The 18,592-nt window shown below is 36.8% G+C and overlaps 1 protein-coding gene and 1 long non-coding RNA gene across 2 annotated transcripts; one reads left to right on the forward strand and one right to left on the reverse strand.

Annotated features, from left to right (window-relative positions):
- Nucleotides 1-926: 926 nt before the first annotated feature.
- On the reverse strand, nt 927-4,269 carry LOC122481623. Its single transcript, XR_006296901.1, has 2 exons — nt 4,018-4,269; nt 927-2,132 (listed from the first exon to the last, which is right to left on the reverse strand). It is a non-coding gene; the product is annotated as an uncharacterized LOC122481623 (long non-coding RNA).
- A 73-nt stretch (nt 4,270-4,342) lies between these two features.
- Nucleotides 4,343-17,978, forward strand: CC1H2orf69 (chromosome C1 C2orf69 homolog). The gene is made up of 2 exons (XM_043577416.1): nt 4,343-4,803; nt 15,034-17,978. Exons 1-2 carry the CDS (start codon nt 4,465-4,467, stop codon nt 15,859-15,861), a joined length of 1,167 nt encoding a protein of 388 aa, XP_043433351.1. The 5' UTR covers nt 4,343-4,464; the 3' UTR covers nt 15,862-17,978.
- The last annotated feature ends 614 nt before the right edge of the window (nt 17,979-18,592 follow it).

Consider the following 18,592-nt stretch of genomic DNA (forward strand, 5'->3'; position numbering starts at 1 on the left):
AGAAATATGATTGATAGTTGTATATTGATCTTGCATCCTACATCTTTGCTGAACTTTTTTATTATTCCTAATAGTTTTCAGTGGATTCCTTAGAATTTTCTGTATACGAGATCATGTCATCTGCATGGTTTTACTTCTTCCTTTCCAATCTGATGGTTTTTATTTCCTTTTCTTGCCTAACTGCCCTGGCTAGAACCTCCAGTACAGTGTTGATTGGAAGTGGAAAGAGTAGACATCTTTATCTTGTGTCTGGTTCTTAGGGAGCCATCAGTCTTTCACCATTAAGAATGATGTTAGCTCTGAACTTTTCATAGATATCCTTTATTAGGTTGAAAAAAGTCCCTTCTATTTCATAGTTTGTTGAAAAAAAATTTTTTTTCAGTCATGAAAGGGTGTTGGATTTTTATCAAATGCCTTTTCTGAGTCCATTACGATAATCATGTCACGTTTGTTTTTTCTTCTATTGGTATGGTGTATAATGTTAATTAATTTTCAAATGTGAAACCAACCTTGCATTTCTGGGATAAATCCTACTTTGTGCGTAATTCTTTTTGTATGTTGCTAAATTTGGCTTGCTAGTATTTTGTTGAAAATTTATTAAGTTTTTAGTTGGTATTTCCTAACTTTTTAATAGTGGATTAAGTATAATGTATGCAAGTACAATTAGTTAAATCATTGCATTTTAGCATTCACTGAGTGTTAAAAATAATCCATAAGGTCTTGACACATAGTGATTATATTTTGCTGAAGCAATGGATTTTGCTGAAGTATATATTTAAACCATATGCTACAAGACCAGTGTAAAGAGTGTCACTTAGCTAGTGAGACTAGCCAAAAAGTAAGCTTCCAAATCCCCAGATGCCTTTATTCTCTAACTTAGTTTTGTTAGGCATTTGGGGGCAAAACTATATGCTAGAGTTGCATACCTCATCTGAAGCCCGTTCCTTTCAGTGTCCAATTTTGGTACAGAGGCATATGAAAGCACGCTAAACACCTGCCCAAAATCGAGAAAAACTGAAAAGATTTAAAACATTATTGGAATCTCTCAAAGAATATCAAATGCGATCTGATTCAAGTTCCATTAAAAAAAAATTTTAGAAACCTTTTTCCATTTCTTTCACATTCAGTCTCCCATAGGAACCCATATTTGAGGTCTTCTTTTTTCCCCCATTCTCTGCTTTCCTGTATCCATTCATTTTACCTTTTAGTAGAGAAACTGCACATTTGTGTCCCATAGGCCAAATTTGGTCTATGTGTGCATTTAATTTGATAAAACATTTTAAATACAAATTTAATTAGTTTGCAAGATTTATAAATTAGGAAATGACACATAAAAATCTATGTATCTGATTTCTCTTGAAAAATTTGAGTTTGAAAAAAAAAGAAAAATTGGAGTTTGGTAAAATGGTGCCTTCATTTTACTACTGGCTGGCAGTGAATAGTGACTGCCTCCTTCAAATATGATTATTTTCTTCTAGTTTGCTGCGGTCTTTACCATTCCCTATTGTATTACACATGGCCAATTTTACTATTTATGATACAGGCTTAGCCTCTGTAGATATTGGAATTTATGACATTTTAATGCTATCCTTTTTAATATATATTAATTACGCTCTCTCAGATTCCTTCCAATTCTGCAACTTTTTCTATTTATTATATTGAATAGTATAACAAAAGTTCTGAAAGCCCCACAGGATCCCCTGAGCAATGTCTAGAGTCCAGAGATAAGCTGTGGCCTTTTGGGCCCTATAAACATGTTAAAATTCCTGTGGAGACTGCTATCTGATAAAAACAAAGGGGAAATCCAAACAACTGGTTACACTAACTTTGTATATGCAAGACCTCTTTCAGGGAAGAAAAGCCCATCTCCAAGAGAGAATAAAGGGGGAAAGTGGTGGGCAGTCTGTGCCTACTGCTGTTAGCTAAGTAGAGATTTACAAAATTGGGTCTTCCTGGAAAAAGGAAGAGGAGATAGGGAAAGAAAAGAGATATTACGGTAACATCAATAGGACCAATGAAAAGGAATTATAATGTCAATGATTTAACATAAATGACATACATACCTCAACTAATGAATTAAAAGCTGTTATTTTCTCTGGAAGTGGCTCCTGTAGGGTTATGTAAATCCTTAACTGTGGGGGAAAAAAAACACCTTGTGCTTATTTCAGTCTGTTTCTTTACTTGACCCTTTAAATCTTTATTTGTATTTCTTAAAGACCTCAATTATCTTAGAACAACTGGGACAACTTATAGTATTTAATGTTTACTACAATTAATCTTTCTAGAGCACAAGAACTCCTCACCCTCTTGGTTTTTTTAAGGGAAAGGGCAGAGAGAAAGAGAGAGAGAGAGAGAGAGAGAGAGAGAGAGAGAGAGAGAGAGAATCTTAAGCAGGTTCCATGCTGCGCAGAGCCCAACTCAGGGCTAAATCTCATGACTGTGAGATCATGACCTCAGCTGAAATCAAGAATCAGATGCTTAACCAACTGAGCCACCCACCAGGCACCGTCTCCATCCTCTTCAGTAGTGACCATTTCAGTTAAAAGGTCAACCTAAAGACAAGACTACATAAATCAAAAACTGCATTTGGAGTACATGTACGTGTTTGGGTTACTGGATTACACTTCAGTAATCCTTTACCTAACAAGAGAAAGTAGCAATATGTATGTGATTCACAAAATAGAGTGAAGGCTGGTTTCCTAAACACGATTCTATATTCATAATTATATAATTGGCCTCAGTTTCTTTTTAACCAGTACTCTGTAAAAAAAAAAAAACAGACCTACTTAATAACAATAATTAATTCTTGATTGGTTACACTATTATGATGTCAGATAGAACCCAATAATTTGAACCGAAGTAGGTTAGCATAGTACACTTCAATGAAGTCACTATAGTATATATAAGAAAATTATATTTTATCATTTATTCATTTGTGTTCTTACTTCAAGACTATTTGTTAATATTTGAAATGTGGAGAAAACAGTATGTATAAACACAATCATATACAGACTCAGAACAGTTAATAATATGAAGTTCTTAGTTTGTCAAAATGAGCAATCTTTTAGAATTTCTAAAAGAAAGAAAGTTTTATTTCATCCCAAGTTAGGACGGCTTCCCAGGATAAACAATCATCATAGAGAGTCCTCCAGGGAAGGAATATTTTGTGTAGGGTCTACATAAAAAGTTACAAATCATTAGGTAAAAGACATTTCAGAAAATTACCTAATCTTAAGCTTTTGGTACATGCAGGGCTGTATGACCTTAATCTTATGGGAACCAGGGAGGTTTTTGTTTTGTTTTTTTTAAACTCTTTATGATTGAAATGCTCTTTTTTAGGTTGTTTGTAAACAAAGCAGATGTACAATGTGTACTCAAGGCAGAAACAGAGCCCATGCTTTGAGATTTTGCTGACTCTGGTAAATGTATGGCTTCCCTGAGAGCCCGTGAGCAGGACACAAACACTGAAAGTTGAGAATTCCCTTTATTGTATCAACTCCTGACCTACAGTAACGCCCCAGTAAATGTTGGCTGTAATTTTTACAATCATCACTAATATTGTCTTCTATAGGGCTCTTTACAGTGCCTTGCCTCACAGGCACCTGAAGTTTAGAATACTGGACCCTTCCCCTTCCCCTCCCTGCCTTTAGCATACATTTGGCCAAATCTTCCTCTTACACAACTGGACACAGATGGTTGTTGGACACCTATCATTTTCCTACTGTCCGAACTGGTTTTTGAAAACCCTAAAACAGCAAATCTTGTTGGCTGCAAACCCCAGGGACAACAATTGTGTAACAGCTAATGCCTTGCCCCATTTTTCCTGTTCCAACTCATGTGCCCTGTTCCCCAGTACCAGTCAAAGGTGCATTAGATTTCGTATCTAACCACAAATTCTCATCAACCTAGAAATCTTAGTTTATCTACAAAGAAAACGAGCTGGTGAGAAAAGGGAGATTCCCTTCATTTAACATTCAAAGAACTACAAAACAAACAAACAAACAAACAACACCTCACCTGCAAGGTGAGCCTACTGAAACGGGAGTATAGCATACTCAAAATTCTACCCAGTTACTGGACAACGACCTTCGAGCCACTCCTGCTGCTGCGAGTACGCTACAACTGCTGCCCTTCTTTCAGAGTCCTTACTACATTCCCTCTTCCTTTGCGCTCCCAACTCTTTCCCAGACTTCCGTTCGAACTTCCCGGGCAAAGCAGAACCCACCAATCACAAACGTCTTTCCTAGGGCCACGCCCCCATCGCCCCCTCTGGGAGCCGAGTCGGATTTCGTGCACACCCCTCCTTCCTTTACGCACGCTGCGCGCGGACGTCGGCCTCTGACGCCGTCGTCGCCCCCGCGCCGAGTCCCGCCCGGGCCGCTCCCGCCGACCGTTGGGCGGCCTGCCGATGTCCCTCCCTCAGGACCTCCCCCCACCCCTGAACTGCTCTCGCGGCAGCGACCCATGTGGGAGTTCAGGCTCCTGCGGTCGCCACCGCTGCTGCTCCTCCTGCCGCAGCTCAGCCTCGGAATCGCCGCGTCCCGCTCGCAGGCCGAAACCATGAACCTGGGCGGCGGCAGCGGTGCGCCGTTCTCCCCGTCGGCGGAGGGGCGCCGGCCGCAGTGCCTGCAGCTGTCCACGGTGCCGGGAGCTGACCCGCAGCGCAGCAACGAGTTGCTCCTGCTGGCGGCGGAGACAGCCGGGGAGGGACCGGAACGGCGGGCCCTCCCTGGGGACCGGGCGAAGGAGGAGCCGCAGCCAGCGCCCCAGCATCACGTTCTCTATTTCCCGGGGGATGTGCAGGTAACCTGGGGCCTGCCTGGACACCTGTTCCTTCCTCGTGTGCATATGCGAATGCCCCATTTCCCCCTCGTATTAGTGCGCGGTTCCTTGCCTGTCCTGAACACACCCACACATGCGCTCACGGCGTGGCTCTTCCGTTGCTCCACGAAATCCAAAACCGCCCCTGCCACACCCCTGACCCTGTGCTTCTGGAGCCCCAGAGGGAAGGTGTCCTTGGAGGGTTACGACCTCGAAAGAGCCAGCTGTTTAGTGTAGGCTTCGATGGGTTGGAATTTGAGACAGAAGGAATGAGACACATAATGTATATATACATTCGATAACTTCGTTTCTCGGATGTGTGTGTGTGTGTGTGTGTGTGTGTGTGTGTGTGTGTGTTAGACAGGAGACAGGAATGACTTGTAAATTAACTTAGCACTTTAGGGTTCCGAAAACGCTGACAGTAATTAAAAAGCAAGCAAGTAAAAAAAAAAAAAAAAAATACAAGGGTATGACACTTTCAGTTACCCTAGAAAGGGAGGGTGGGTGGAAGAAAAGGGACAGTAATTAAGCATGTCAATATTTTGATGATCACCTAAATTCTTTACTTTTGTTTTTGTATGTGATTTTATCTTAATTATTATTTTTATAGCTTCAGGCAAATATCTGTGGCTATTTTGTCCTGGAATGCCGGGTCTTAATCTGGATCTTAACTCAGAACCGCGTCGTCTAATACGCTAGCCATTAGGTATATGTGGCTGTTTAAATTAAATAAAAAATCCAGGTTCTCAGTCACACTAGCTACATTTCAAGTGCTCAGTAGCACCTAAGGTTTGTGTGTTTCCTAATGGACAGCACAAATACAAAGCATTTCCACTGAACGTTTCCATCATCATAGAAAGTTCTGTTCGGTAGTGCTGATGTAGATAGCATGGCTTGTCTAGGCAGCATGGCTAGATAGGTTTCTTATACCATGAAACAATATTACTTTATTGTTTTTGAAATTGATGCTTTAAATGATATAGTTACAAACTTTGTGCCTTGTGTCGAGTAATGGTTAAGATATATGTAGTTTTTTCTCTCGTTCTTAAAACAATTGACTAGTCTAATTGACTTCTAATAAAAACTCTGAAAAAACTAGTATTTAGATTTAAGACAAGATACTTAATTTACTCAATTGATGCTCTGTTGCTCAGTTTGGGAAAATAGCATGGCAATGCTGACAGCAGCGACTTCCAGAGATTTGAGGACCAGCTACTGTGTGCATCATAATGATGATGATGATGGTGATGATAGTAATGGATAGTAGATAGTAAAGGATAGTAACTAACCTTTCTTGAGTACCTATTAAATGTTTATAAAGTGTACCAGCCAGAATACAGTATCTTCAGATGAGGTCTAAAAAGTGCTAAATACACTTAGAGTAATACCTCCTTTCGTTTTGACATTATTCACTTCCTAATGTAGCCCGAGATTCCATTAGCTTTTTGGACAGTGATATAGTGTTGATTTATGCAGAATATGAAGTGCTTTAAAAACTCAGGTCCTTTAGAGAAGAATAGGATAATGCATCAAAAGACTTTGAGGCCAGATTGCCTAGGTTTGAACCCTGATTCTGCACTTTTTAGCTATGAAATCTCTGGCCAATTGCAGCTACCTCAACTATAAAATAGGAGTAATAATTTAGAAGGTATCAGTGAGGACTAACTATATGAATACCTAATGACTAACAGTTTCTTCTCATCTTTCTGATGACCTTTTTTATTATTGGGCTACCCTTGGGCTCAGTTTGTGAACTTTTCTACTCTACCTTTATTCCTTTAGTAATCTTTCAGTCTTGTGGTTTTACATACTATCTGTACTCTGATGACCTTCAACACTTTTGTATGTAGCCTAGATTCCTGGAACTTTGGACTTACCAGTCACCTGCACAATATTGCCTTTTGGATATTTAATAGATATCTCAAACATATCTCAAAGCAAACATGAATCTTTGCTTTTAAATCTGTTCTTCTTGCAGTCTTCCTCATCTCAGTTAATGGAATTTCTTTTTTTAGTTGCTCAAGTTAGAAACCTTGAAGTTATTTTTTAGTAACCTCTCTTTCACACTTCATATCTCACTCAATCAACAAAGTTGCTTCTCCTCCTAAATGTATCTGGAAGTGATCAGAATTATCAATTTGAAATGTAAGTCAAATCATGCCATACCACTGCTCAAAACTCTCCAATAGTTTTCCATGTCACTCAGAGTAAAAGCCAGAGAACTTGATGGTTTGTATGGCTCTTCACTAGCTTTACGTTTTCCCATTCTGTTGCTTTCCTGTCTCCTTTTTCTGTTTTACTCTGCCATAGCCACACCAGCATTCTAAATGTCATTCATGGTAGCCATACTTCACCCCAAAAGCTTTGCACATACTGCCTGCAACAGTATTCTTCCAGATACCTGTAGGATTCATTACATCACCTGTCTCAAGGCTACTCAAAAGTTGCCTTCACAATGAGGTGTTTTCTGACCAACCTGTTTAGTAATCATATATATGCACAGGATTCCTGTCAGTTTTTCTCTTTTATTTTTATCCATTTCATTTACTGTATTAGTTAGTCATTTTGTTTTTTACCTGTCTTCAAACACTACAATGTAAGCTTCATGTCTGTTTTCGTCACTAATATGTTTATGATGCTTACTGACTGGCATGTTGTAAATATTCAGTAGATAATTTTTTGAATGAAATAAATGAATGAATATATGTAAGTTGCTTTGAGCAATGCATGATGAAGTGCTTGATAAATCTTGGCTGTTATTATATGAAATGCTTTTGGGCTAGATTTCCTCATCTGTATCTTTGTACTTGATTCTTCTGAGCCTAATGTTTATCTATATGAAATTTACGCTGTTAAATACAGCTCAGCTTTTTTATTGATCCTTTTATAGAACCATTATTTTGCTTTGTATCATACATAGATTAAATAAGCATTCTTTCTGTATCTTTATTCTTAATTTGGATAAGTACTGAACAAAATAGGGCCAACGGAACTTTGTAGGGTACCATTAAGAGCTTACCTTATGTTAACACAGATTTGGTATCATTTGGATCTGATGGTCCATGTAATTTAAAATTTTAATTATCATTACTTTGTTGATGTTCCTTTTGCAATCATTTTGTCCTTTTTTATTCTATACTTTTTATTTTCTCATATGAATTAACAGATGAGCTGAGAACATAGTAATTCATATTTCTTTAGGTGCTCTGATTTTGGAGGGGGAATCTATTTTTTTTTAAGTAGACACTTTCCAATTTTCTTGAGTTCTCTTGAAGCCTCAGGGTGTAAAATTATACTTATCTGTCTCTCTAAGTATAAGCTTACAATTTGATGAATTTTGACAAATGTTACAATTATGTAACCAACATCACAATCATGTTATACAACATTGCATCACCCTAAAAAGTACCCTTGTGTCCTACTTCTGTCAGTCTCTTTTCTCAGCCCCAGGCAACTAGTGATCTGCTTTCTTTCACTATAGTTTTGCCTTTTCTAGATTTTCAATAATTTAGAAGCATAGTATGTAGTCTTGTATCTGGCTTCTTTCAGTTAATATATAATGCTTTTGAAATTCATTATTATTGTTGCCTGTATCATTAGTATGTTCCTTTTTATTACCAAGTCGTTTTCTGTGTATAGATATACAGTTTGTTTACTCATTCAGCGCTTGGTGAACATTTGGTCATTTCCAACCGTTAAAGAAATGTTGTTTTCCTAAAGGCTAGGATACATAGTATGCCCTACATATATGTCCTGGTGAGTAGAAGACTCACTCCTTTACTATGTACACTACTACCACACTCACAGTACTTCTGAAACCTGATATGTGGGGTTTTTCCCCATACCAGGTGATCCTCTCTGACACTAGCTGGATATCCTACAGTTCAATTCTGACAGTATCTACCTGGAGTTATTGTCACATTTCATAAGTTAAGGACTGAGTCCCACAAGACTGCTCCCTCCACTTCAGATGCCCATCCAAGTCCCAGGTTGTCACCTGTACTGCTGACCAACTGGCTATAAATTGGGCTTCCCGTGACCCCCTCCGTGGGTTCAGTTAATCTGCAGGAGCAGCTCACAGAATTTATGGAAACAGCTTACTTACTATTTACCCACTTATTATGAAAGGATGTGATAAAGGATACAGATGAATATCTAGATGGAAGAGATGCATAGGATAAGGTATGTGGAAAGGGGTATGGAGCTTCCATTCCCTCTCTCAGGGCACCATTACCCTAGGACCTCCATGTGTTCACCAGCCTAGAAGCTACCCAAACCCATATTTGGGGATTTAAAAAAAATTTTTTTTTAATGTTTATTTCTGAGAGACAGATAGACAAAGCGTGAGCAGGGGAGGGGCAGAGAGAGGAGAACAGAATCTGAAGCAGGCTCCAGGCTCTGAGCTGTCAGCACAGAGCCCAATGTGGGGTTTGAACTCATGGACCACAAGATCCTGACCTGAGCCGGAGTCGGATGCTTAACCAACTGAGCTACCCAGGAACCCCATATTTGGGAATTTTTTTTTTTTTTTTTTTTTATGGAGGCTTCATTGCATGGTCATAATCAATCATTAACTCCATTTTCCAGTCTCTCTATTGAGAATGGAGAGTGGGACTGAAAGTTTCAAACTTCTAATCATGTCTTGGGTCTTTCTGGTTGACCACTTCCTATCCAGGAGTCTACCAAGAGTCATCTCATTAGAGCAAAGATGTTCCTGTCACCCAGGAAATTCCAAGGGTTTTAGGAGCTCTGTGCAAGGAGCCAGGGACAGGTGTGTGTATGTATGTATATATGTGTGTGTGTGTGTGTGTGTGTGTGTGTGTGTGTGTGTATTCTATTATTTTGCACTTGATCATGTGCTCTGGGGTTTCTTGTGCTTCTTGTTGGGCAGCCTTATTAGGCTATTATGGTCCTTCTAGCTTGCTTACTTGGGATGTCCACTTTATGCTCAATAAAGATGTCCCCTTCCCCCATTTTTGATGGAAGTACAGCTCGTATCCCATATAGTTATCCTTGCTCTGGTGTAAGAATAGTTCACCTAGCTTAAAACTTTATCTTGAATGTCTCCAAACTATTGGAGACACATGCATGTCAAGCTTTCCTAAAAATCTTTTGTACTTTTACTTCAATAGCAGTATGGGGTGGGCCTATAAGTTTTTGCAGGTCAATCTACCTGTGAAATAACCACCTCTTAATTGCTCCAAGACATTCTTTTGCCACTTGTCTCACTGGTGATGAAGAGAAGCATGCCCCACTAGAAGCATTCCCCCTTAAAAGGTAAATAAATGCATTGCCTTCCCAACTGGGATGAAAATTCTCAAAAGAAAATGCTCTCTTCCTGCAGTCTTTAGCCTTTTCTGTAGATTGGCCTTGTTTTAATAGCCTGAGTTGCAGAACCAGCTTTGGCTACCTTTAGCAAGTCCTATTGGGATGTCTCTTTTTAGAATATGGGAGTACTTATCCATTGTTTTGAGAGCTGCAAAGGTTTTGATACAACAGTAACCATCCTGTTTTTATGTTTTATGTTTTAGTTTTATGCATTAAAAGCATTTTCCCCCTCTGATCATGTAACCTGGGGCTAGTCAAAGAAAATACCAAGTTTTTAGATTTACCACCTCCTATGTGGTAAATTGTGAGAATTGTAAAATCTTGAGTTCATTTTGGCTCATTAACTAAATAACTATATAATATAATAACTGTAGTTTCTAGGATCTCCATTTCCTTAGCTATATAAAGGATTTAGATAAGCCCTTTCAGATCTAAGCTCCTATTTTAATTATATGTCACAAATCAATATGCAGAGTACAGTAGCAGAATCCATAAAAAATTAAGTGATAGCCTTCTGAGAATTAAAAGTTTTTACATGTATGACAAAATAGTCAACATTAATGAGATTACAAACTGTTAAGAAGGACTTGAGCATCTGGGAAAATTATCAAAGGACATGAAACCGAGAACAGAAGAAGAGAAAGAAAATTGCCAATAAACATAGAAAAAAATTCAACCTGATTAGGAATCAAAACATGCAAGTTAAAAGTAAGCTATTTTGAGGTGCTTGAGTAGCTCAGTTGGTTAAGCATCTGACTTTGGCTCAGGTCATGATCTCACAGTTTGTGAGTTCAAGCCCATGTCAGGCTCTGTGCTGACAGCGCAGAGCCTGGAGCCCACTTCAGATTCTGTCTCCCTCTCTCTCTGCCCCTCTCCTGCTCATGCTCTGTCTCTCTCTCTCAAAAATAAACAAACATTAAAAAAAAATACATATATATATATAATAAAAGATAAAAGTAAGATTTTTTATCATAGTAGAAATTTTTAAAAAATTGATGCTAATAGCCACTGTGGGTAAGGATGTGGGTAAATTCTTATATACTTCCAGTGAAATGTAAATTGATATTAATCTTTTTATGGAAAGTCTAATAATTATGATGCAAATCTGTATTTATGATATGGAACCATGCCTGTAATATATTTTTAAGTGAAAACTGTATGCATAAGCTTGTTGAGGGAGAAATAAAGAATGCTCTTTTTTTTTAATGTTTATTTTGAGAGAGAGAGAGAGTGTGCATGTGTGCAAGCGTGCGAGGGAGGGAGGGGCAGAGAGAGAGAGGGAGAGAGAGAATCCCAAGCAGGCTCCGGGCTGTCAGTGTAGAGCCTGACTCGCCGCTCAGTCTCAACAACTGCCATCATGACTTGAGCTGAAATCAAGAGTTGGACGCTTAACTGACTAAGCACCTAGGTGCCCCAAGAATGCTCTCTTACATATGTATTTGTATATGTGTATGTATACTAAAGAAAACTGGAATACTAGACTCCAAAGGTTTAATAATGATTACTTCTAATTGATAATTTTATGGAGGATTTTTCTATCTTCCTTATGCCTTTGCATATAGACAGTTTTTATAGTGAGTATTTTATTAGTTTTAGTTTTTTAATAGAAAATATATGCATATTGTTAAAAATTCAGTTTCTTTAAGGTTATACATTGGTAAGTAAATCTCCTTTTCACCCCAGTCTCTCCAATCTCCCATTTCTCTTCACCAAGGCTACCATTGTTACTGATTTATATGTCCTTCCAGAGACATTCTATGCTGATGCAAACTTTTTAAAAAAAGCACAAGTGGTAGCATAGCATACAGTGGATTTTTAGCCCTTATTTTACAACCCGTGTTAGTACTCACACATGTCTATTCTTTTGAAACAAATAACCTTATACATACTTAATTATTCATGCATATATGCAAGTATGCCACTGAGATAAATTCCTAAAAGTGGAGTTACTAGGTCAAAAGAGAAGTTCATTTAAAATTGTTCCACATAGGGGTGCCTGGGTGGCTCAGTCAGTTAAGCATCCAACTTTGGCTCGGGTCATGATCTCATGGCTCGTGAATTCGAGCCCCTCATGGGGTTCTGTGCTGCCAGCTCAGCCTGGAGCCTGCTTTGGATTCTGTCTCCCTCTCTGCCCCTCCCCCACTCATGCTCTGTCTCTCAAAAATGAATAAACGTTAAAAAAAATGTTTTTAATTCTAAAATTGTTCAACATATATAGTTTATGGCTGTTAGAAAAAAAAGGCAAATCACAACTCTGTTTCTCTTTTTCTCACATCTTGTATCCAGTCAGTCAGCAAATGCTATTGACTCTACTTTTGAAATACGTTCAGAGTCTGACCACTTTTTACTGCCTTCATTTCTACTACCACTTTTATTCAAACTACCTTCTTTTCTCAGGATTATCCTTCAGTAGCCCCCTACTGGTCTCCCTGCTTCAACTCCCAACCCTTCAACATAGGAGCCAGAGTAATCATTTCAAGACATAAATTATTTCAGCCCTCTGTTCCAAACCCTACCAAGCAAAACCCACAGCCCTCATACCTCCCCTCCTCCCCAACAATCTCTCTGACTTTGACTTTTCTATTTGTTCCTGATACGGAGCTACGCTAGCCTCATTACTGTATCTTGGCTCTACCAAACATGCTTCCACTTCAGGGCCTTTTGTGGTTGCAGTTCCTTATGCCTGAAATGTCATGATTCACTCCCTTGGTTCCCTCTGTTCCTTCTCAAGTAGCCGCCTTATTGGAGACCACCCTGTGTTTTAAATAAGAATCTTCCACCCTCTCCAAAGCCTTGTATTCTTTTTGCCCTGCTTTTTAAAAATTTTACTCCATTGCACTTAACTACCATCTAATGTTTTGTGCCGACTACTAGCCGCTTGTGGCTATTGACCACTTGAAATGTTAGTCTAATCAAGGAATGAAATTTTTAATTATATTTAACTTTAAATTGAAATCTAAAAACTGATACTCAGTTCAGTTCCTAGAAAACTTTTAAGTATATTTGAACAACTTGGATAAATGAGTCTACTTTTTTGACTGTAAATTTTACGAAATCTAAATTCAGATCTAGTATTTCCAATGAAAATTCAGCATCCAAATTGAGATGTGCTATAAGTGTAAAATACACACTGGATTTCATAGACTTTGTAAGAAAAAGAAATGTAGTAATCTCTCAGTTTTTTATAATGGTTACATGTTGAAATTATAATATTTTACACATCTTGGGCTCAAATACATTATTAAAGATAGTTTCACCTGTTAACTTTTTACTTTTTAAAATGTAGCTACTAGAAATGTGTGGCTCATGTTATATTTCTGTTGGACAGTGTTGCTCTGTTTACTTACACAGTAGTTTATTGTGTATCTCTGTACTAGAATGTGAGCTCCATGTGGGCAGGGGTTTAGTCTATTCTCATCTATACCCAATCAGTAGGTATCCAATAAATTTCATAAAATAAATGAATAAATCTGAATTTCCTCTTTTTTTAAAAAAGCTACTATGAATACAAATTAAAAGGAAAACAAAATTTATGTGCATATCCTAGAACCTGAGCAAAAAGTTACTACTATATATAGAATGCTTATAAATAAATAAGATCCAAATAAAAAAGGGCCAAAGTTATGAACAAACACAAGTAGAAATCCAGGTCGTTAATAAATATATAAACAAAGTTTCAACTTCATTCAAATTTTCAACAAATCCAAATTAGAATAAGCTATCCTTTGCCTAAGAAATTGCACAAAGATAGAAGAAAAATTATACATATCTCTCTGGAAGACAGTATTGTAGTCTGTATAACTAATCTTAAATTATGGATATTTTTTTACCCTGTTTTTCCATATGCAGGAATTTATTTTTAAAGAGATAATCACAGATATATAAAAAGATGTTTCTATGAACATCCATTGCAGCTTTGTACAGATGAAACCTTGAACAATGCAGGGGTTAGGGGCACTGACCCCCACATAGTTGAAAATCTACATAACTTTTGATTCCCCCCCCAAATTTAACTACTAATAGCCTACTGATTAGAATCAGAAGCCTTACTGATAATGTAAATAGTCAATTAATGAATATTTTGTATATGTATTATATGCTGTATTCTTACAATAAAGTGACATTTTTCTTAAGAAAATGTTATTAAGGTGGCATTTGGCTACTCAGTAGGTGGAACATGCAACTCTTGATCTTGGGGTTGTGGTTTGAGCCCCACATTGGGTGTAGACATTACTTAAAAATAAAATCTTTTTTTTAAAAAAGAAAATGTTATTTAAAAAATCATAAGAGAAAATACATTTACAGTATACTGTATGTATAGGAAAAAACTTGCTTATAAGTGGACCTTCACAGATTGAATGCATGTTGTTGAAGGGTCAACTGTATGTAATACAAAAATGAAATCAAATTTAGCATTCAGTTCATTCCAGTAGTCCAAAGAGGGGTGGGGTTCAGGGTAACAGCTTTAAAGGGAAAATATTTTTAAAGTTCTGTCTTGGTCAAAAAGTCTGCTTAATAAACCAGTTTTTATTTTCAGTTAATATGTTAGGAGTAGGAAATTGTATGTATACTAAATAACATTTATTTAAAATTATTTATAATCCTTTTAAGGTAAGTTTTATTTTTAAATTTCTACTGTGCTATTTAGCTGTATCTCATAACCCTGTCTTTTGATGGTTTTGGGGTTTAAACTGATTAAACGATTTGTTTAAAATTCTATCAGAAAGTAATGACATATTTGTAGTTTTCATTTCTAGCATGTTAACCATGGGTCGGTCATATAACATCCCAATTTTCTCCACAATAAAAATGGGAAACTATTTTGTGGAAATAATTTTATGTAAATGTGTATTTAATGCTTGTTTCATCTTTCTTACCTTTCAGAATTACCATGAAATTATGACTCGTCATCCTGAGAATTATCAGTGGGAAAACTGGAGTCTAGAAAATGTGGCCAACATTTTAGCCCACCGGTTCCCCAATAGTTACATTTGGGTGATAAAGTGTTCTCGAATGCATTTGCACAAATTCAGCTGCTATGATAATTTTGTGAAAAGTAATATGTTTGGTGCTCCAGAACACAATACTGACTTTGGAGCTTTTAAGCACCTTTATATGTTATTAGTTAATGCTTTTAACTTAAGTCAGAACAGTTTGTTATCAAAGAAGAATGTGAAAGATTTGAATCAGGACTCCAAAGCATCTAATTGTAGATCCAGTTCTTCTCACACTACTAATGGTTGCCAGGGAGAAAAAGAGAGGACCTGTGAAAAGTTTGATGAGTCCGCCATGAGTTTTTATCCACCATCACTAAATGGTGCTTCTTTTACTTTGATCGGATTCAGTAAAGGTTGTGTTGTTTTGAACCAATTGCTTTTTGAATTAAAAGAAGCCAAGAAAGACAAGAACATAGATGCTTTTATCAAAAGCATAAGAACAATGTACTGGCTGGATGGTGGTCATTCCGGAGGAAGCAATACTTGGGTTACTTATCCAGAAGTCTTGAAAGAATTTGCACAAACAGGAATTATTGTTCATACCCATGTAACACCTTACCAAGTATGTGATCCAATGAGATCTTGGATTGGAAAGGAGCACAAGAAATTTGTTCAAATACTTGGAGATTTTGGTATGCAGGTGACTAGCCAAATTCATTTTGCAAAGGAAGCTCCTTCCATAGAGAATCACTTCAGGGTTCATGAAGTATTTTGAGACTACAAGAACATTAATGTCCTTGTTCAGTGGAAGAGCAGAAGCACTTTGAGTGTTATAAATTCAGGTAGTGAGATCTAATTCATAGATGCACTGTCAGTTTTTCGGGGGCGGGGGGGTGGGGGGAGGAAGCACACATTCCTAAAGAGTGTAATGTGCAATAGTATTCCTTGCTCATGAATGTGAACAGTTTTTAATTTGGATTGGGTTAGAATTAGTTCATTTGAAAAGTAAAAGGTGATTTGTGATAACCTTACAAGGAGATACAAGACCCTTAGGAATGAAAGTTATGATATAGTCCTTCTAAAAGGTAATGACAATTGTTATTGTTGGAAATAGTTTATTTTCTGAGTACTAATGTTTGGAACTAATTTTGGTGACACTAACGGTTATTAGCTATTTTGGCACTCAGAACTCCATTTTTCTTCAAATAAAGCAAAGGCACACTGATGTTTTCCATAATTCTGGAATAACTATATCCTGCCTCTTATGTTTTATAAACTCATAGTCATCTTTTAATGTGCCACCAAGTGTTTTTTTTCTTGAAAGTCAAAATGTATTTGTTTCCACATTTCCAAAAACATGTAGTAATGTACAGTTGGTTTTTAAAAACATTACACTTAAGCACTGTGGCTTTTAGATAAGACATTTTGGACTTGACTCTTGGCCAAAAACAAGTTCTTTGGCAAAATTGTTTTAATTAGAACATAATTAGGTATACTGCGTAAAAATAGACTACAAATTTAAAATCTTTTCATCATATCAGTCTTTTGAAAGAGATCAACTTAGGTGAAATAAATATATAACACTCGATTTGTTACTGCTCTATTGAAAAGGAGGCAGATTCTATACATCTAAGTCAGTGTTTCTCCAGAAGCTTGATTTTGTCTGCCAAAAGAAAGCAGCTCTCTTTGGCCAAAATGCAAAATTATATTGCTATAAGAAAAGTTACAAGGGAAAGTTTGAAGACACAAATGATTTAGTTTTGGCTCAAAAACTGAATTTGCTTAACACTGCTACATAATTTGGGTGAGGTTTCCTTCTGCCTGTTTTTCTTGACCTAGATAAATACATTTTGAGAAACCAAGATCTAATGAGTGTCAACTAACACTGACAGCTGTATGATTACAATAAAAGGTGAGCGGTCACTTTTTTATTGCTTATTAATAATTAGCTTTTGCAGGTCATGAAATAATTAAGCAGGCATTGCCGCTTTCAAATTGATAAAAAAAAGATACCGAAGCTTAATATCTTAATAACCCAGAGGACCTAAATTTATAAAATACAGAATTAAAATGTTAATCTCTTGGTTTCTTCCCAGACTTATATTTTAATGACTCTATAATACATTCCAAATATTCAAACTTATCAGAATTCTTGCTCACCAAATGCTTAGAAATGACATCCCTTAATTGTATAAAGTACAGAATAGTATCTCAATTTTTTTTAAGGACAAGTTAGTTTATGTTGGTTCAATTTCTTTACCGGCTTTTAAGACCAAAAATTCCCAGTAAGGAAACCAGCAACCTGATTCTAGCATTTTATTACCTAATCTTAAAGTATCATGATTGGTCGGATGGCTTCTTTCAATGTTTAATAATCCTTGGTTAAATTCATGTGTATCTAATGTTAAGTAGCTAAGTTACTGAATGCACTACCGAGGGGGAAGGAAAAGCACTTATTTCACAGGATTAGGTAAAATGGAAAAAAGACTTTTGTAGAAGGATTTATCTTAAAAATCTGAGATATTTAAAAATCTGGGTTCTTTAGCTATCTAGTCATATGACTGCTTAATTATAATTGTTATGTGTTCAATGGATGTTAAGAATAACTCACTGGACACCTGGAACTGCCATTGCAACAGGATGAGAGTGTTGAAAGTAGAAATATTTTCTTGAATGAAAACATATTCCAGCCGATCCATATTCAAATATTTATGACTTCCAATTTGTTCTTTCTCTACATTTGTTTAAAACTATTGTAAATGTTAGTGTATCCTTTTGGATTGTGCCTTTGTGTTTGTGTCATGAGAATCAACTGAGAAGTCATATAGATAATGTGAAAGTTGTTACCGCCACAGCATGAATGTACAATTGTATTAAATTTAATCCAGAGAAGTCTGTTTGGATGTGCTTTATGTTAATAGATTTGTTAAAATTTTTAGATTGTTACTTGGAAGGAAGCTATTTCTATCCACTTTGCTAGTTTAGGTTTGTATATGTCTTCATTAACCTTCCATGTCTTTTCATATGAGCAACTTTGAGTCTTTCCTGTAAAAATACATTTCTTCTCTCCTTTAAGTTGCCCCCCAAAAATTTGCTTTATTTCCATTTCTTTTGCTGAATTTCTTGTGGAAGAAAAACTCTCTCAAGTAAGTAGGTTTTTCCTTTCATGTGCTAATAATTTCAGGTATATGTATTTCTTGTGCTCTCAAGAGTCTTAGTTAAAATATGGTGTGATCTGCTTTTCATTTCACCCATGTAATGATATATATAAGCACCCACCCAGGCAAGAAAGATCTAGGCTCGGACAAACCAGTCTCAAGCATTTGAGTATGGAAATGTGTAATAGACTAAGGCTTCAAAGTGAAAATATGAAACAAAAGGTAGTATTTTTAAAAGAGCTATTCTGTTATACTTCATTTAAGGGCCTCAGAGGATACGATCGACACATAGGTAGACCTCATCTGTAAGTTCAGGTTGGTCTAGTAGCTCTTAGTGGTAGAGACAGG

The sequence above is a fragment of the Prionailurus bengalensis genome, chromosome C1, assembly GCF_016509475.1.
Source record: "Prionailurus bengalensis isolate Pbe53 chromosome C1, Fcat_Pben_1.1_paternal_pri, whole genome shotgun sequence".
Classification (NCBI taxonomy): Eukaryota; Metazoa; Chordata; class Mammalia; order Carnivora; family Felidae; genus Prionailurus; species Prionailurus bengalensis.